Source organism: Mustela erminea, chromosome 4 (genome assembly GCF_009829155.1).
Source record: "Mustela erminea isolate mMusErm1 chromosome 4, mMusErm1.Pri, whole genome shotgun sequence".
Lineage (NCBI taxonomy): Eukaryota > Metazoa > Chordata > Mammalia > Carnivora > Mustelidae > Mustela > Mustela erminea.
The window spans coordinates 40,142,431-40,163,970 of NC_045617.1; the positions used below are offsets into that span (position 1 = coordinate 40,142,431).

Consider the following 21,540-nt stretch of genomic DNA (forward strand, 5'->3'; position numbering starts at 1 on the left):
TACTTTCTCCTTCTATGTAGAACTTTCTTTAGTTGGTCTCTTGGATATCATACTAGCCTGGATTTCCATCTTCTGTCTCTGGCCACTTTCTTGATAGTTTCCTTTGCTGGTAATTTTATCTTCCCAACCTATTCATGTCAGCATGCCTAGGGCTCAGTCATTAATATTCTTTTGCTTATCTCTCTATACTCGTTTCCTCAGTAGTCTTATCCAGTATTACAGCTCTGTATACCATCTGTTTGCTGATATTTCCTTCCCTCCCTGACCTGAACCTCATACTCCTATATCCAACTCCTTACTTGATATCTAATAGGAGCTGCGTCGGCAGTTTGGCTCAGGTCATGATCCCGGGGTCCTGGGATCCAGCCCCACGTTGGGCGCCCTGCTTGGCAGGAGGCCTGCTTCTCCCTCTTCCACTCTCCCTGCTTGTTCCCTCTCTCGCTGTTTTTCTCTCTGTCAAAATATATACAAATCTTTAATAAGAACTCAAACTTCCCATTTTCCAAAAACTAAGTTCCTGACATTCCCCTCAAATTTACTTCTCCCATTGTCTTCCCAACTTTGATTAATGGCTGCTCTGATTTACTAGCTGAGGCTAAGAACCTTATAGTCATCCTTGATTTTTAGAAGACTAAACATTTTGGTTCCCTTTTTGCGTTATTCTTAAAATTCATTTAAAATGGGTTTGGATTTCTTCATTGGCTTGAAAAGTCTTATTTTGTTCCTGTTCATGTCTTGTTAGTTTAGAAAAGAGTTTAAGTTTCATATTATTGAATGAAGCCTCTGTATTATTCCCAACCTGTAGTCATAAATATTTCTACTTTCCTAGGCTCATTCATGGACATCGCTTCTACAAATACCAGTAATAAAAGTGACACTAATATGGAGCAAGTTCCTGCCACAAATGATACTATTAAACGCTTAGAATCAAAATTGTTGAAAAATCAGGCAAAGCAACAGGTTTGTTTTGTTACTAAAAGTAAAATTATGTGATGACCTTACTAGTAGTCATAACTTTATACTAACTGAAATTATTTGTTATCTTCCATTATACAAATGCTGAATCTTGTTCCAGAAGCAGACAGATAAGAATAGAGACATAAAATGAGATTCTCCTACCATTTATCACTAATCAAATTATTTTCCCTTCTAATGTTTGCTGCCTTTGCCAACAGTGCAGCTCCCTGCCTGTGATGTTCGCTAACTTTAATGGTTATTAATTAAAAAATGTAAAAATGCTAAAAAAAAAAAAAAAAAAAAGTAAAATGCTTATTTCTTGGTTCTACTACCCAGTTAAAGGAGTTTGCCCTAAGTCTGTCATTTCATATTGTCCAGATATATTTTTGCTATTATTGATTTAAAAGTATTTTAAGTGATTTCATTCATCTTACCTGTGGCATTTAGGTTAACTAATAATTGTAGCCTTTAACTCCCAACTCCAGTGACTACCCTTTCCTAAAGGCCCTTTTTGGAGCGTGCTGTCCCTTACCCTTGCAGCTTCCTCTCCCTTAAAACTTCCCTTTTCTTTCAGAACAGAACAGAATCCATTAAGGATCTCAGGTGATATCTTTCTCATCCTAGGCTGCCCAGGATTTTTCAGTTTAAAGAGCTTCAGTAATTCAAATTGACCTATAATTTTAACAGAGTGAATCAGGACGTTTAAGCTTGGGAGCTTCCCGTGGGAGCAGTGTGGAAAGCTTGCCCCCAACCTCCGAGGGCAAAAGGATGAGTGCTGACATGTCTGAAATAGAAGCCAGGATTGCTGCAACCACAGGTAAAAAGGAAATAAAAATTTGAAGAGGAGTAGAAAGAGTAGTTTTAATTGTTTCAGTAGTGGGAGTATTGGGTTTATTGTGTCATAAAATTTTTTAAAGCAGGAAATAGGCTTACAAGATACTTTCTAAGCTTCTAGCAGATAATTTATATGTTTTTCTCCAGTTCCAAATAAAGCAGATATGACATGTAAAATTATTTGGATCATAAAATATATTTTTATCAAATCTAATTCTTTCAGCTCGAACATGAACTGAAAATTTAAGTGGAAAATTGAAATTTTGCCAAAACCAGAATGTTTTAGAGGATTTTTAGTGATTCTACTAGAATTTGTGCTGACTTCAAATAATAGCAAATACTTTGTTTTGAAATTAGTAGAAAAATGTACTCTACATCCAAATATGATTTGGCCTTACAATCTGCTCCTCTTCCTTCCAGTAGCAAAAATAGCTAAGTTGGCTGTAGCTAATTCTTTTAATTGCTATATAAAAGATCGTGGTAATTTTATTCAATCTTGGGAAAGCTAGCATTTAAATTACATTTTTTCAGTTCTTAAAAGGATTAATTACAAAAGCATTGGTTAGCACAAAAACAATTGCAGTTGACCCTTGAACATCGCCCAGTTTCGGGGAATTAACCCGCCATGCATTTGAAAATCCACATGTAGGGTGCCTGCCTAGGTGACTCAGTCATTTGAGTGTCTGACAGGGAGTCTACTTGAGCTTACTCTTCCTCTCTCACCCCTTTCCCCCGGCTCATGCTGTCTCCCTACATAAATAAATAAATAAATAAAACCTAATAAAATTAAATAAAGAAATAAATAAATGAAAATCCAGGGGTACCTGGGTGACTCAGTTAAGTGTCTGACTTCAGCTCAGGTCATGATCTGAGGATCAGGGGGTCGAGCCCCATGTCAGGGAAGAGACTCTCAGTGAAGAGCCTGCTTTTCCCTCTCCCTTTGCTCCCCACCCCCTCATGCTCTCACTCTCACTCAAATAAATAAAAATCATTAAAAAAAAAAAAGAAAGAAAAAAAAGGAAAGAAAATTCACATGTAACTTTCGACTCTCCCAGAACTTTACTGATATTGACCTGAAGCCTTACCAGTAACAAATAGTTAACACATGTTTTGTATATTATATGTATTTTCTACTGTATTCTTATAGTAAAGTAAACTAGAGAAAAGAACATGTTATTAAGAATATTGTAAGGAAAATAGGGGCACCTGGGTGTCTTAGTTGGTTGGGTGGGCATCTGCCTTTGGCTCAGGTTATGATTCCAGGGCCCTGGGATCGAGCCCCGCATCTGGCTTCCTCTCCCTCTGCTGCTTCCCCTGCTTGTACTCTTTCTCTCTCTGTCAAACAAATAAATAAAATCCTTAAAAAAAAGAAAAAGAATATTGTAAGGAAAATACATTTACAATACTATATGACATATTTTTTAATCACATATAGTTAGACCCACACAATTGAAACCCATATTGTTCAAGGGTCAATTGTATATGTTTTATTACCTGAGTGAACTTGTAACCTTTCTAACCAGGTTTCAGCTTAGTAATGCTGGCTTAATTTGTTTTCTTTCAGTTCTTCCAGGGGTAGAGGGAAGCTAATTATAAAAGTAAATACATTTCTTTTATGGGAAGTGTGGAAATGGAAACAAACAACCAAAAAAACAGTTTTTCATAATTGTCCCACTAAGAAATAAACACTTAACAGTTTTGTGTATTTACCTCTGGTCTTTTAACCATATATGTGTATACATGTGTATTTTCATGTATCATGTATTTTCATACACATTTTTTAATTTAGCTAACCAGGTTGGTTGGTTTGTTTGTTTTTTTAGGTCTTTTTTCTCGTTCATTCATTTTGTTTTGTTTTCTAAATAGAAAATTCTCCCTTTTGTGTGGAGCTCTTTTCAGAAAGAAGTTTTCCAGAGGACCATCATACTGTACTTGTCTTCATCTAATAATGAACACTGATTGTATCAGCATTAGAATCAGCTAGCTGTAACGGAATATTCAGAATAACAGTGTCTTGAACACATAAGCTTTCTTTTTCACACATAAAGAAATTTGAAGGTAGGCTCTAGGATTATTAGGTACCTGAGCTCATCTGTCTCTGGACCACAGTCCTATTGTGTGGCTTCCATCCTCAAGGTTACTTTGTACTCCAGAATAGCTATCATAATCGGGAGTCATCACATCCACAGTTTAGGCAGCAAGAAAGGAAAATTAGGGAAAGGCCAAAGGGTCCATGCCCAGACTCTTTCAAGGATCTTTACCAGAAGTTCCCCTTAAAACTTCATATAGATGCCTTCGGCTATAGTAATAGGGTCAAATGGCTACTCATGGCTGCAAGGGAAAAAAGGATCTGTGATTTTTTATCTGGGAACACTGCTGTCCTGAGTAACTTCAGGGTTCTCTTGCTAAGAAGGAAGGAAGAATAGAGATTGGCAGGGTACTGGCAGTCTTGGCCACACAGATCTTTATAAATGATCAAGTTGAATGAAGCTCACCAGCCACTAACAAGCCTTCCTGGTCTCTGAATCACAGGTTTTTCTGTGGAGTGAGGGCATCTCAGTGTAGTGGCAGATGAATAGTGCACACAGTGATAGATCTTCACACTTGAGGAACCTTTTCGCTTGAAGCATATCATTCAAGTTAGAACTGCTAAATAATGATTGCTACTCTAAAAAAAGAAGTGGCGTTATAACGGTTTTTATATCTTTGCTAGTGTCAATTTTCTAGTCAGGCACTGGTTTATAATTATTCCTTACAGAAGTGATATTTCACTAGGTTAAAAACAACCATATTTAAATTATCCTACCCTCTCTAAATATAGAACAGATGCTGTTGAACATCACTGAATTTTATATAGTTCAGATTTTTTATGATTGTCTTACTTTGAAAAACTCATACTCTCCAGCTTTTAATACTGTTCACATTTAATGGAAAAGCACCTTGAACTTTGGAAAGTACAGTAAATACTCAGTTTAATAGAAGTATATGTAAATATTTATTTACAAAAGCATAAACATTTCACACTTTAATTCAGTAATTACATTGAATCACAAATTTTACTTTATAGCACACTTCAGGAAACATCTGATTTGAACATCTATTCCTGTGTTTGTGTGATTAAAACAAATATGGCAGCTTATTTCTTTTTAACTCCTCTCTCCCTTCCCACTTTGATCCTGGCCCTCCCGTCGCTTATCAGTGATTTCACTTAGGTAGTTTGTTTCTGTGAACATGGTTGAAATTTAGCTTTGTTATTACCCTGCAGCTTTGTTTGTCTCTGTCCTTTTTGTTTTATTTTCCTGCTAATAAAACCAGTATGTGAAACATCTTTATTGATAGTTTGTTTCTCCTAAATCATGCCTTTTCTAAGCATGGATAAAAAGTTAGATAGTTCTGCATGCCATTCTGCATGAAGTATTATTAACATAACTATTTGAAAAGTATTCTGTTTTTGTAGTTAATCATTTTCTGTGTTACTGTTTGTGGTTGTTTGCATGTATACTGTATATATATGTTTTTGCAGCCTATTCCAAGCCTAAACGGGGCCACCGTAAAACTGCTTCATTTGGCAACATTCTGGATGTCCCTGAGATCGTCGTATCAGGTATCATAGACCAACTCAGGTGGTCTAATAGCTGTGGGACCGAAATAATGAGCCCTGGTACTTATAAAATGCTTCTTGCTCCAATTCGTCTAGGACATAAAAATAGATACCTTGCATGCAGTAACTAGGAAGACAGATTGAAAACTATACTTTTATATATACTGAAGCAGACTTGACAGGATACCTTAAATCTCCAAAAAGGAGGGTAGTAAACCTTTTCCCAGAAGGGAGAATACTAGCCTAGAATTTTACCAGCTTGCTCGCTGCTTTTAAATGAGCAGATGAGCTGAACCAAGACTTTTGCGCCCAGCAGAAAGAGGAAACAACTATCTAAAAATATTTGTTGTCCCTTGGCTCCTTTTCTTCCTTATTTTCTACTTTTGGGGTTCCCTCTAGGCTTCTTATCCAAGCCTCTTTCTGTTGGTAGCAAGTGAAATTTGAAGTTAAGAAAAAAGAATTGCTAAATACCATTTTGCCTTAACCTAGAAAATAGAAACAAAATAAAACCAAATGAGATTAGCTACATGGTATCCTGCCAAAGAATCATGGTCAGTTCTGATTCTTATATGCTATCAAGAGAATCTTCTTGGAAATTTCATGTTTTTATACCTAACTCACACATGGTACTTCAGCATCTCAAATTGGTAAATTTCTTTTATTTGTTATGGTAATAATTTCATAGATGAATCTAAATGACCACATTTGACAGAAACTTAAATGGCATATGTAACCTTCATTATTGGTTAATATATGTCATCAGAATTATCATTTATTTCTCCATCTGCTTTGGGTTTTCCTCCACCTCTTCCCCAAAAAGAAATATACAATTTCCCCCACACATATTCATGGGCATGATTTGGGTAAATTCCTCAGCACTCTATACACTGCCTGTAAGTGTGCTTTTAGCATAGTATTGTATCATAGTTGAAAACCTAGAGGTCATTTTCTCCTCTAGTAAAATGAAAAACAAAATAGAGACCATGTCTTTGTTACTTACTACTGATGGTATCAGCAGTTATCTGACACAGTGCCTAACACATAGTGTTTAATAAATATGTGCCTATTAAATAAACTGTTACTGACTTCCCGTGGCTAGGAACTAGGATACTTACAAAATCTTTATAAATTATAAATTATAAATATGCATAAAACTTAAAGAATACAATTCTTAGGCATTTTGTCTATATAAAACCATTTTATATTAAAGTAATTTTTATTCTCTAAAAGTGCTTTTATTCTGTAACACCATCACTATTGCTGTTCAGAGAAAAGAGTTAACCCATTTCTCACATAGTAATTTCATTTATTGAGTCATGGCCTGCTTGCAGAATTAACAGAGTACTTGAGATCATTTTACCTCTGTACTGAAAGGTACAGTGTTTAAGGGAATAATATTTTGACTAAAGAAGTGGGAACACTTAAACAGGCATACTATTAAGCTGTGATTACTTTAAATGTTTGAGTGAATCAGTAGAATTTAGAATTTGGCAGTATAATCTTAAGCCATGTCTTATGAATAAGCATTAAGAACACATACACACACATGCATTGAATGATATAGCCAGTACTGTACAAAATAATGAGGGAGAAAAAAGAGAATAGTCTTAATGGTTCTCGACCAGGATGAATTTGCCCTCCAGGGGATATTTGGCAACATCTGGAAACATGTTTGGTTGTCACAAGTGGCAGGTGCATATATGGTGAGCAGGACCCTGGGACACTGCTGAACATCCTACAGTGTACCAGATAATCTTCCAAAAGCCAAGAATTACTGAGCCTAAAACGTCAACAGTGCCAATGCTGAGAAACTGCTTCAATACTCTTGTGTGGCCTGTAAAGTAGTTTAGAGTACACCATCCTAATTGACCTCTACAACAATCTTATAAGTGGGTTACCAGATTAAATTACAGCTCTTTTAGGAAAGAGGAACTCAGATCTAATGGGTTTTGAGTGGTTTTCCCAGAGGCACATAGCCAGGATCCCAACCTAGATCTGACTCCAAATCACATCCATTTTCTCCTCTTTTGTTTGAGTCAGAGAAGACAGTAATTCTGCCTTGCTCCTGTTTAGTGTTCACATTAAAGAGAGCTCTTTGGCCAGCAGACCCTTCTTTGACACTGAATCCTTGTTGGAGTCAGGAAACCTTACGTCTGCTCTTAATTGCCAGAGCAACAGTGCTGTTCAAATAGAGATGGTATTCAGTAACACATTTTATTAAATATTCTTGGTGACTTCCCCCACCCTAGATAATCCAAACATTAATCAGTTTTGCTTTCTTTAATAAAAGAATACAAGCACTGAAATTAACAACAGTTGGACATAAAAGCCAGACATTAATGTGTTCTTAAGTTGTACTTTTAAATTAAATTAAATATAAAAATATAACCCATGCTTTGGGAATATTTCAAATGTCTTACATGGCCATTTTAATTTATAAAGGAAGATGATCCTTAATTCCCAAAATTTCTTGTACCTTCTAGAATTTTTTTCCTGAAAGTCCATTTCCCACAAGCTCTGTGGTCAAACCTCTTGCTATATCCAAACAGGTATTCATGAATACTGGATCCCATTTGTAAGCATTTTTTTTTAAATATAGCTGGGTTTTTTTATCTTATCTGTTATGAATAAGTATTTTGAATAGTACTGTCCATTGCCCAAGTGTAATATACTGAGTCTAATGTACTTCTTAGAATGAGCTGCATCTTTTAATTAAGAGTGTTCTTTTGATCATCACGAGAACTTTCATGTGTACTTTTGGCAGTGTACAAATACATCTTTTTGAAAGTGTGTCTTGCTTGAACTTTCTTACATGTACCAAGTTTTTAAAATTGTAAAATACACACTGTTACCCTAAAGAGTTTTTTTTTTTTAGTACATTTTTATAGTAACTGAACTGCTTAGTCAGAGGTGAACAAATTCAAGTCTTGTTTTTTGCTTGCTCTTCTGCACTGTTTTGTATTCTGCCATCCTTCAAGCAATCTGTGGCTTACAATAACTTTCATTAATGTAATAGTCACTTGGGTCATGCAAAAATTGATCTTTAATACTTCAGGAGTTCCTATGGATTAAGCTACACAATTTTTTATACTTTTTCTATATTGACCCTGGCTCTAAAGAAGTGTTGGTGATGTTTGTTGCAGATGACTCCCTTCTGCTTTTCTCTCTAAGCCACAAAGAGTGGCTATAGATCAATCTGGCTTTTTATTACCAAGTGACACATAGGTAAGAGCAGATTGCCGGTAGAGTATGACATTTTGTGGAGAGGGCCCTGCAAAATACCAGTGTTCTACCTAAGCAAAGTAAATATAAGTATAGAATTGTCTTGCTCAGGATTTAAACTGACTACCATTTTCTCATCTATTTGTTTATTGAACATTATAAACTGATAAATTGAAATGAATTTTGAGAAAAAGAAATACTTTCATAAATGTTTTCCATTAATACTTGGAAATTCTAAAAACGTTATCAATTCTCCCTTTTAGCCAGTTCATTTTCATTTGTTTTAATTTTATTTGAGGAAAAGATGAATGAGTGGATTATTATTAGATTGCTTTAAATTTACTTATATTTTCCTCCAAGATCTTAATAAAAATGTGAATTTTTGTTTATTTGGTTCTTATATTTGGATTTTCTTGACTTTCCCACATTTTTTTGTGTCCAGGCTTCCAAGGTTCTGGGTTTTTTCCCCCATCTTCATTCCAGATATTCAAATGAAATAGGCTATGAATTAATGAAGTTATATAATACATTTTGATAATATTTACTAGTATTAGAATACCTCATTTATATTTCTTTCAAAAATCCAGGTGTCAAAGATCACCAGGTAAAATGTCAAAAAAAAAAAAAACGTTAACAGGAGCAACAGCCTTTTCCCATTTAAAGCATGGAATAAGACACTGGGTAGTTAATACAAATTTTGTTCCTGGCTTTAGTTTCAGTAATTGAAAAAAATCAGCAGTTCTGCTCTGGAGGCCTTGTGTGAATAATTACAGCATTTAAGGAAATCAACTGCAGTAATAAAGCATTTTGAAATCCACTGAAAAGATACTATCAAATACATACATATATACTGCCTTTGAAAGATTTCACTGAAACATTAGTCTTCTGTAGTTCCTTACTTTTTAATATGAAAGCCCTTACACACAGTTTATACCAGATTGATTACTATCCTAAGATGATATATATTTACAAATACTGCAAAAGTAAATTTTTCCAAATACTGATGCTGTATGACTACCATAGTTATAGTACATATACATCTTTTAAAAAGTAACCTGCAAAGTTTTATAGAATATTTATGTCTAAACGGTTTTTATGCTGTTATACTCAATAGTACTGAATTTCTTAGGTTACACTAAATTATAATTTTTGTGTTCATGTAAAACACTTGAAAATTCTCATTTATTCCATAGATAAAAATTGCTTTAATGTGCTTCTGTTTGAGAGCCTTGAACAGTGGTGCTTTAGTATACCTTTGATAAGGCTAAAATAATGTTGCATAGCATTGTGGAATCATAGAGTGCTTTAACCAGAGGTGATTTTTCTGTCTTACATGCAGTTCTTAAGGATATAATAAATAATAAAGATTGAATGTGCAGATATTTCTTAGTCAGTTGTATAAAATGTTTATGCCTAGGTCCCTGAAGAACCTGAATTTAATTGATTTTTTTTTTGTTTGTAATACTGTTCTTAAAGCTGAAAGAAACTTCAGGTGTCCTTATGATTTCAACTACATTTAGACATCTTAACTGAGAAAAGTTTAATGAATATTTGCTTTTAATATGCCAGACTATTTAGCTCTGTATTAGTTGTTTTCATGAGTATAATGAACAGTTAAATAGAATAAGTAGAATATGGGAGAGTCTAAGCATATTTAGCAAAAATAAATGGATAGTTGAGTTTCTCATACTTAAGTCTTTTCCTCCTTCAGAAGTTTCAGAGATCTTAGATCATAGGCAAACAGATTGGCCTGGTGGGGATGGGGAGTGGAGGGGTGGGGGAGGGTAGTGCAGTGAGGGCTTTGTACAGTCCTGTCTAGGATTGTACAAAGGCTGCGATACTGTTCAGAGGCACTTGGGCACTGTTTTGCTTTCTCCCCTCAGGACAAGAATATAACCTTATAATACTATATTTAGTTCAAGAACCGGTAGATTCTGTTCATAAACATTACTTTAACTCTCAGTACATCAATTGTTGTAGTTTTTCCACCCAAATAGTGCAGTGCTGGTGTGAAGAGATAGTGAGGTAAAAAGTGTAGATCTGGCAAGTTCCTACCTTGGACACATAGTGTCATTAGCAGCTAGAAACCTTTGAATTTGGGACTCTGCGGCCCAAGGAGAGCTACGCTGAAATACTTTTGCTTCTGTTGTGTGTAGCCACCTCACCTTCAATAAAATTCTGTAAATGTGGCTAATTAAAAAGGAAGTTCATCTAACCAACATTAAAGAGAACATTTAGTAGTCTTTATATATTGTAGCCTATCAAGATACCATTTTGTAATCGAAAAACTAATAAAGCTAGTTTGTTAGAAAGCAAAGTATCACTAATAATTACTTCCCTTGGGTAGGAGGAAAAAAACACCCACCGTGAGGGGCCTTCTAAGGAATGAGGCAGAATTTGTTGAAATAAAAGAATATGAAATTTGTGGCAACCTAAATGAGAACATATATTTTTAAATTGCATGATTTAATGTGAAGCAGTGATATAACACAACAGTGTATAGTGCTGTACAAATTTTTAAAATTTTATATATTGTACACATGAAGACACAATTTTAATATTTTTGCTATTAAAATTTATACCATTCTGTTTTAATCAAAAATTCTAATTAAAACTTTTTAATGAATATGTAATATTAATATTTTTATATTTGTTATTTATATAATTATTAATATTTTAATATTCGAAACTTATGAATCTCAAAATTTCCAACATTTGTCAAGAGATGTCTCCAGGAAAATGTAGTGCTGATTTTGACATAAAAAGAATTTTTTTTTAATTATTTTTTTTTATTTTTTATTTTTTATAAACATATATTTTTATCCCCAGGGGTACAGGTCTGTGAATCACCAGGTTTGCACACTTCACAGCACTCACCAAAGCACATACCCTCCCCAGCGTCTTGTTTCATTGATTCTTCTCCTACCCACTTAAGCCCCCATGTTGCATCACCACTTCCAACATGGATGGAACTAGAGCGTATCATGCTTAGCGAAATAAGTCAAGCAGAGAAAGACAACTATCATATGATCTCCCTGATATGAGGAAGTGGTGACATAAAAAGAATATTAAAGAAGTTTGGAAAATAGAAAAATAAGAGTAATTAAGGTAAGGAAAACAGTGAGCTTACTTAAACCAATAAGAAAAGCCACAGGAGTGTCTAGAAAGGGCTCTGTTCAAATACCAGTTCAGTAAATGAGTTGTATTTCAAAGAGAAGCTTTTTGAAGAGATGTATTCTGTTTTTGTGACATTAATTGTAAAAACAACTGAATTGACAAAGTTTCTGTTTCAGCCACACTTTGGGGAAAAAGGGGGTATGTGGGGGCATTATGATGGGCTAGGGATATAGTTTATTCCTTTTGTTGCTCTTACTTAGAGAAGTTGTTCTAAAAAAATACCACTTGTTCCCTGTGGTAAGTCCTAAAAGTTCCGGAATTTATTATAAAATGAAATACTCAGGACATCATTTGCAGGTTTCAGATTCCTTGTTCAGGCATCTGTGGACATCATACTGACCCTCAATTCTACTTTTTTCATTTATACTACCATGTGTAATATAGGTATGCACATATCAAAGAACCATGAAAAAATATAGAATGAGTTTCTAAATTAGTTTTTAATTGCAAAAAAAAAGTTCAGACTCCAGCTAAATTTACTGAGAACACAACCCAGTAATTTTCATTTGCAATAATAGGAGTTTTACTTTTTTTTTACATTCACATTTCCAAATTATGACTAAAACTTAATATTGGAGCAACAAGTATTTGTTGATTACAGTACTTTTTTGCTTTGTCTAAACTTTGCCAGATGGTCTCTGCCATGGTTATGCTAATTAAAATGCATTGCCTAATATGCTTGCTTTGACTCATTTTGTAGCTTGAAGATTTCTCATTTTACGGCATTCGTTAACTGTGTCCACCTCTTATTTACCCTACTTCCTTCAAAATTTTTATTCCCCTTCCTTCTACCCTACTTAGATTTGAGTTTGTTTTTGTTGTTATTGCAGTAGTGATGTAATAATTTTTAGAGACATGTGCTGGGTGGTTCCCCAGATTCACAAATGTTGCTAATCTGAAATGAGAATTCCAGACACTTTTTTATAAGCCTGTCTCATCTCAGCTAATTTTAGAATGATTGTGTTGAATGAAGTGTGCCTAAAATTGCTTATTAGTCATGGTGGTAGGGATCTTTTTGTCCTCAGGAAACAGGGAGAGTTAAAAACTTTCACAAGAGTATCTTAGTGTGCCTGATTCAACAGATGTGCTATTATTTGTGTTATTTTAATTTGTATCCAAAAGTTGGAACTTGCGGGGGACCTAGGTGCCTCAGTCGGTTAAGCGTCTGCTTCAGCTCAGGTCATGGGCCCGGGGTCCAGGGATCAAGCCCCACATCCGGCTCCCTGCTCAGCGGAGAGCCTGCTTCTCCCTCTCCCTCTGCTGCTCCCCCTGCCTGTGTTCTCTCTCTCTCTCTCTCTCTCTCTCTCTCAAATAAATAAAATCCTTTTTTTTAAAAGTTGGAACTTGGAATGAAATGAAATTTGAAGTAAATTTGAGCTAAAATTGTGCAGAGAATTCTAAAACATAGTTTAAAATGAAAAAAAAAAAACAATGATGTCTTATAAATTGAAATGCAGCTATAAACTTGAGCTTTTATATTTGCTACATATTTTACTGTATTAAACATTCTGTGTAAGGTCCTTTTAGTTTACATACAAAATAATAATGGGGTCACATGGATTAAGATGCTAAATTATATTGCTCTTTGGTTTAAAATAAGATACTGAGGATTATAGAAATATAAAATTTTAAGAATGAATTCTCTCTGCTAATCGGACCAAAACGGTTACAGTGTACATTCTCAAAGCTGCCTACTAGTTTAGAAATTATGTAGCTTTCAGAGTCAAAAGAATTTTGAGTATTGTATCAGCTGTTTCTCACAATATTTTTGTTTTCTTTTAGACAGCTGATCTCTCATCTTAAATGATACCGTATAAACAGTTCTATGCCCAAATGAAAGTACTGAGTGAAACTATTGCTTAATTCATTCTATTTTGCTTATATTTTTAGAATTTTTTCGTAAGCTGAATTTTAGATTAAATTATTATTAGCATGGAAGTTCCTAAAGCAGCCCATTTCAATAAGCTGTATATTTGAGAATGGAATGAGCATCATTCTTCTTCAGTAGGAAATTAAAAGAGTTGTTCACCAGTAGTAAATTACTAGATTCTGACAAAGACTAATGGGGTTAAGTGTGACTCAGTATAATAAACTTAAGCCTAAGCATCCTTTTAGGCTCTGAATGAACAAGGTACTGTTGTTGGGTAAAGCCAGTCATGTCATACTACCTGCTGGCTAGCTGTCTTGCTGTAGAAATTGTAACGTAAGGCCCTTGAAATAGATGCCATCATCAGCCCCAGCCCACAAACATTCATCTATTTAAATACATGACAGAAGATGGTGCAAGAGAGTTCAGCAGCTATTCATGTAGGGTAGGAGTAGGACCTACTTTGTTGGAGGCTGGCAACTTTTGAGTTAAAACTCTGCAGCTGTTTCTCTTCCTTTCCTTACAGCATTCTCTTTTTTTTTTTTTTTAAACAATAAACTGACTTAACTATTTTTCCCACAAACATTTTGTATAGATCCAAGGAGCAACAAATTCCAGCTTCCTACTGTAGCAGTAACATCCTTGTTGTCTGTTTGAATAGATCTGAGTATTCTACTTTTTTTTTTTTTTTTAATCTTTTAAAAGGTAACGGACAGCCAAGACGTAGATCCATCCAAGACTTGACTGTTACTGGAACAGAACCTGGTCAGGTAAGACTTAACATTTGAATTCTCTGTCTTTGAAGAATTTTGCAGAATTAGTTTGCAGAATTGGTTTCATGAGTTAATCTAAAATTGTGGTAGAGAAGTTCATTGGCACCTGAATTTAAATACTTTGGGGAAAAAAAGTGTAGATGCCATTGTTAGCTTAACTTGAAGGATAGTTTATCATAGTAGGTTGATTAATTCAGTAGTATTCCATGTGCATTATATATATATATGTTTTTATATATGATTTAATAAAGAAATACCAACTTCATAGTTTAACATTTTGTTGTTATCCTTAGGCTCTAAAGTGAGTCATTAGTGCTGTTTCCTTTTTACTAATGAGATAAAGAAAAAAATTTTTACTATTTTACTAATTACTAATATTTACTAATAAATATTTTCCCAAGAAAATGTCACTCCTGTGGCATCACATAAGGCACTAACATACCTAGATGACTCCAACATCTTTTAATTTGTCATATTTACTGGATTTATATTTTTGTGAAATATGCTTAAGACAGTATTTACTAAGCAGATGGATAAATTCTAGAAAGGCTTCTATCACAGTTGGTAAGGTTTTCTTCATCTTATATTTCTGGATGTTCTTCAAAAGTCTTATTACCTCTTTATCACTTTCTTTATAAATGATCCAGACAGTGTTATAATTTTAGCCATTACTGACAGAGTTTTAATCAACAAGTATATAAAAGTAGCAGCTCAGCCAGTATTTTTTTCTGTTATTCAGCTCAATACACTAGACACATATAATTCATGTGATATTTTTTAAATGAATGAGAACAAATTGTGAGGTATTTGTTGATTTATTTTCAGTTTTATCACAATAAGTGGTTTTTTTGTTTAAGATTTTATTTATTTGACAGAAATCACAAGTAGGCCCAGAGGCAGGCAGAGAGAGGAGGAAGCAGGCTCCCCACTGAACAGAGAGCCCAACGTGGGGCTCAATCCCAGGACCCTGGGATCATGACCCGAGCTGAAGGCAGAGGCTTTAACCCACTGAGCCACCCAGGCGCCCCTACATTAAGTGTTATGTGCCCAACATACATGTGAAGCAATAAAAATCTCACATTATGGTCCATATTCATGTAAAATTATAGGATTATTTATTATAAACAGATTTAATTTATGATAAAATGTGCTAGTACTTTTCATTCTAGAAAGGTGTTTTATTATTTCATTTTTATAAATTTAAAAAAAAAATTTTTTTTTAACTTATTTGAGAGAGAGAGTGCACAAGCAGTGGGAGTGGCAGAGGAAGAGGCAGAAGCAGGGAGCCTGACAGAGGGCTCCATTCGAGGACCCCAGAATCGTGACCTGAGTCGAAGGCAGTTGCTTAACTAACTGAGCCACACAGGCACCTCCCCTTTTTTTAACAATATTTTTAAATTTTAGAGAAACTTCTTAGTTGTTAATAAAAATTTGAGAGCCCTTTCTAGGTATCAAATTAACTAAAAAAAAGCACTTAAATATTTAATGATAAATATCCTTGATCTTCATTTATATCTGGATATATTTTTTATTTCTCATAATGCCTATACACACACTCAAACACACACATATACACACATATGTACATTGTACATATATATTTATTATATATGATATGAAGTAATCCTAAATCTGAAAGTATCATAAATGAATACAGTCATTTTATTTCATTTATTTTTCAGTATATCTGCTTTTTCAGTATATCTGCTTTTGTGAAACCCCAGAACTTTTGAATGACGTTTCCCACTTTATCCCCCTCAAATTCTTCAAGTGTTGGTGAGGGCAGTTAGTAACAGTTTGGCATCTGGTATTTGCTTTGATTCCTTAGAGGCTTGATGAGCTCAGCCTTCTTAACCCTGTTTTCTATTGCCATTGACATTCCAGTTATGAGAAATGCTAGCCAAGTGTTCTCCGTTTGACTGAGAATGTGAGGCGTGCTCTGAGGCAGTTCAGAAGCGTGTGTGAGTGCAAGTGCTCTTCTCTTTACTCTGTAGTAAAGGCATTGCTGTTATTTGGGACTCACCTCACCATACCAGCCTTTGTTACTTCATCACAAATTCTGTATGACTTGAGATTATGATTCCTAGCCTTTTCATTTGCAATACCTTCCGCAGGAAAACACTGGAACTGAGGCAGTCTGTGGTTGTGTGACAGTCATTACCATGAGTTGTCATGGACTACTGCAAAAGTTTCAGAGTGAGGGGGATTTTAGGGTAGCAGTGCAACCTGTTCTAAAACCGATGATAGGGGGTCCTGGGTGGCTCAGCGGGTTAGGTCTCTGCTTTCAGCTCAGATCATGATCTCAGGGTCCTGGGATCGAGCCCCGCATCAGGCTCTCTGCTTAGCAGGGAGCATGCCTCCCCCCTCTCTCTGCCTGCCCCTCTGCCTAATTGTGATATCTATCTGTCAAATAAATAAATAAAATCTTTTTAAAAAATAAATAAATAAAACCGGTGATAGATGGCCATTGTGTGGCCAGTTTTTAAAACTGATCTACTCTTTCAGAGTTACTTAAGTATCATAAACTTAAAATGCCAGTTTGGGATGAGGATGGTAAATAACAATTCTAATACACTGTGAAAACATTTTCCTCTGAAAATGTTAGGATAAACAACCATTAAATGTTTTTAATTACTCATGAAAATGATATTCATTATTTGAAAAAAAAATATGCACAATATGGATTTTCAGAATTGAAGGTATAGTTCTTTTTAAATTCTGGCTAAACGGTGATAAAACAGATGAACAGATGCATAGGGGATTTTGTTTCTTGGTTGGTTTTCGCCATGGAAATTGGTAAAGAACATGAAGAAAAGAATTTGCCTACCCGGTACAGTCATCAGAGGAAGAGAGAACTTACTAATTACGTTTAGTACTATATCTCATAGATGAAAGTAAATTGATTGGAGTTTATACTTTGGCTCTTGATTCAAGACTGACCTTAAAAATCATTTAGACTTTATATATGTAAATTAAAATTAGGTTGTTTTTATACGGCCATTGCTCTTGAGCAGAATAGTGAATGAAGCAAACCTCTGAATTAACAGTAGTTGTGATTTGTCTAAAATACTGTGTCCTTAAACATAAAACTCACTTTAAATTCATTCAGGTTTTTATTAAGCCAGAAAGCTTATTAAGCACATTTAGTGGATCTGGCCTCTTACTTTGAAAACATACTGAGAAAGAAAAAAGTACCCCCAGGATGTCCAAGAACTGACCTGACGCTGAGGCCTCAAGGGCTGTTAGAAGCTGGGCATAAACAATGTCTCAGAACACCAATAGACAAGATTATACTGAGACTATGATAAGGTGAGACAAAACAACAACACTTTTTAGTGTCTCAGCACAGACAAAAACAAGGTCACTGTGCCACACACAAAATACCAGACATTGCCGTCTCCCAGCTGATGCGAGTGACTGTGCTTCTTTACCAGCTGCAGCTTTATCCTCATTCTAGTCTAACTTCCCTGGAGAATTGCCTCTGCTTTCTGGCAGTAGCTGATCTAGAGTTCACCCCTCCTTCCTTGGAACAGCTCCAAAATCACTCATCGAAAGCCCCGAATCTTTAAGTTCTGCAGTCCTTTCAGAGATACCCCACATTATCCCACAGTGAGCACTCTGCTTCGCTGCAATGAGTGTTAAACTCATCTCAGTCCCTGGTGGTCTCTGGCTACAGAGTATTGACAGTGCCCAGCCCCCTAATGTATTTGAGCACAGCAGACTTACACCCAGATCACTTAGAGAAATGCAGTAATATTTTTGTGCACCAACTTTGTGCGGGTCAGGCCTTTATTTTTTAGGTTTTTTTTTTTTTTAATATTTATTTGACAGAGGAAGAAAGATCACAAGTGGGGAGAGCAGCAGGCAGAAACGGGGGGTGGGAGGGGGGAACTAGACTCCCCACTGAGCAGAGAGCCTGATGTGGGGCTAGATCCCAGAACCCTGAGATCATGACCTGGGCTGAAGGCAGAGGCTTAACCCACTGAGCCACCCAGGTGCCCCTTTCTAATTTTTTTAAAAGGTTTTTATTTATTCATTAGAGAGTGTGGGGGGGAACATGAACGGGAGAAGGGGCAGAATTAGGAGAAGCAGACTCCCCACTGAGCAGGGGGCCCAACAAGGGGCCTCATCCCAGGACCCTGGGATCTTAACCTGAGCTGAGGGCAGACATTTAACCAACTGAGCTACCCAGGCGCCCCAGTATTATATGTTATTTAAATCATAACCCTGTAAAAAATAAATAAATCATAACCCTGTAAATTTGGTACTTTTATTTTCCTCATTTTGCAGATGAATAAACTGAGGGTTAGAGAAACTTTCCAAAATATCTTCCCTTGTATTGCCAGTAATTGCTATAGCCAACTTATGAATCCAGATCTGATTCCAAAACAGACACACTCTTGTCATTCTGTGTTGCATGTAAAACTGAATGTATTGCATGCTAAAGTACTTCTAGATTTCTTTGATTTCAAGATTTCAAGATGATAGTGTACATCATCATTAATTATTTAAATAGTTTTTAATGATGATGAGTTTTAGCTGTATCATATTACTGAGCAAGGCTAATTTACCTTGATAATAAATTTCCTGAGATGGCTGCACAGATTTACTTTTTATATATCTGGGTGAGCCTTCCTTAAATTTCACCAAAATTACATATTTTTGTGTATGTCTGCATAATCCTTCTGGACTTTATATATATATATATAGATATATAGATCTGTTTTCAGGATGTCTCTTGGGGGGGATAGCAGTCAGTGAAAATCACAACCGCAAGACAGATGATGCAATGATGATTGTTTAAAGAGTTAGGCCTACTATATATTTTTTTTAATTTTTTATTTTTTATAAACATATATTTTTATCCCCAGGCCTACTATATTTTTAATGGACTTAGAATCTACTTTCATTAGTCAGATGTGTGACTCTAGGTAGGTTCTTTAATTTCCCTGAGCTTCAGCAATCATATATACCAGTGGAGATCATAACACCCACTCCTTGGGGTTCTTATAATGTGTAAAAGTACCAGACACACTGTAGATGCTTAATAACGTACACCTGCCTCCCCATAGTGTATGTCCCAAGGTTATTATTATTTCCTTGCTCTCATTATAATATATCACTATCCAGAAAACAAAAATAGCACTGGGAAAGAGATAGTCCCATTGGCATTCAGTTTTTTCTGTATTATAGGAGAGGTTTGTGTTAGGGATCATAGAAAGTATTAGCATTAAAGGCCTTTTATCATATATCAGTTATTTATTTAAGGAATATCATTTATTATACTACTACTTCTATCTGTCTTCAGTCTGCACCTCCTTCAGTATAAATAATTTTCTGTTGAAGCTCTAAGTCAGAGGTTTACGTAATAGTTTTAAATAATTCCTGGTTCATAGTATACCTTTCTTTTGGAGAATTTAAAGACCATATAAGAATAATAAAATTCTAAAATTTCCTTATAATCAACTATAGTGAAGCTAGAATTAGATTGATCATATACCTTCAGATTAGAAAGAATGTTTTCAGTATTACCTGTCGTGTATAGATTTAATTGAGTTATCTGTGACTGTCATAATGGAGGAAGTACCCTTGTAAATGCACATCACTAATTTGATACCCGTTTCTTTTTAATGTTTATATTATTCAGATGTTACTTCAGCAAAATTATCATATAAATCATTAATTTCTGTGCTTTATGCTTATATGATTTTAGCAACTGAAAGTTTAAAATAGCTTTTAAATGTCAGTCTAAATGGTAGCACTGGCCATAAATTTTTTACTTATGAAAATATTTTCCCAGTCATTCAGGTGAAACATAAAAAGCAAAGCTTTATTTTTGTCTGTAAAATAACTCCCAATTCCTTTTTATAAATATTGAGATAAAGTTCTGGGCAAAGTCCAGTCCTGTTTCATGGCTACCAATGGTAATTTGCCCTCTGGTTTAAATTTGGCTTTGTATCTGCCTTAAATTTTAGTGTGGCATTTTTGTACTCTTGTAACCACTTTCACATCCAACCTTGTGGTAAGTCAAGTTTTTCCATCTCTCTTAAACTTTTTACAATTCGTGTAGGAATAAAATAAAGTTTTATAAATATCTTGAAGAAAGAGGCAACCCAAATGAGTTTTAATAATTTGAGAGCATACATGAACATAAGAATTTGACCAATGATTTTTTTAGTAGCTACTATAAACTAAAACTTCTCTCTTAGTAGTTTGCAAGCAGCAACATAAATTTAACCCATAAACTAGTTTGATTTTTTAATTGTCAAATATTACGTGATCCTCTTATTTATTACCTTATATTTTTCAGATGTTCAAGAAATATAATTATGGCTTATTTTTAAATATTTCTTTAGTTTTTTTATATGAACATTTTAGCATATTATTACTCATTGAAAAACCAATTTATTGAAGTATGAAGACTTACTTAGTTAATTTATGGATGTAAATTTAGCTCATGATGGCTTTTCCTGTAGTTTTCAGGAAAAACTAGTTTTGAAACTTTAAAATATTAGCCTTTGGGCATCTCGGTGGCTTAGTCGGTTAAACATCTGACTCTTGATTTCAGCTCAGGTCATGATCTCAGGGTTGTGAGATCAAGCCCCATATCAGGCTCCAAGTTAGGCATAGAGCCTGCTTAAGATTCTCTCTCCCACTCCCTCTCTCCCTTCCTCCCTCCCTCTCTTTTAAAAAAAAAAAAAAAAAAAAAAGAAGAAGAAGAAGGTTTAAAGGACTCAGGAGTAATGTCATAGTATCTGTACTTTTTTTTTTACCAAGGGTAGCAGCATCCAAAAGTAAGAGTTAACAAATTGCATCACTGATTCTTTTTAGTATATATTCTTTCTTATACACAAAAGGTAAATAAGCCTAAGCACCAGACTTATACCTGAGTACTAAGAGCTTATGTTATCATTTTATTCAGTGAGTATTTATTTTGTAGTTATTATATATTCAGTAATTTCCTAAATCCTGGGGAGTACAATATACAAATACACATGATCTCAGCCCTTAGTATATTTTAATATTTTTGAGGAATAACAAACATTGAGAGTAATATAAACTATTTCAGTCTCAAGTTGAGGCTTATGTAGTAGCAGACTATAAATACA

The 21,540-nt window shown here is 34.8% G+C and overlaps 1 protein-coding gene across 4 annotated transcripts in view; it reads left to right on the top strand.

Annotated features, from left to right (window-relative positions):
* MAP3K7 (mitogen-activated protein kinase kinase kinase 7) overlaps positions 1-21,540 on the top strand; it is a 76,525-nt gene that overhangs the window by 37,172 nt on the left and 17,813 nt on the right. For 3 of the 4 annotated variants that reach the window (XR_004284850.1, XR_004284851.1, XM_032339040.1), the window contains exons 10-13: positions 830-960; positions 1,645-1,774; positions 5,315-5,395; positions 14,364-14,428. Coding sequence is in view for 2 of the 4 variants with exons in the window: in XM_032339040.1 (XP_032194931.1) it covers positions 830-960; positions 1,645-1,774; positions 5,315-5,395; positions 14,364-14,428 (407 nt within the window). In the remaining 2 variants the exon portion in view is untranslated. The remainder of the gene's footprint in view (positions 1-829; positions 961-1,644; positions 1,775-5,314; positions 5,396-14,363; positions 14,429-21,540) is intronic. The other variant, XM_032339041.1, reaches the window with a different exon arrangement.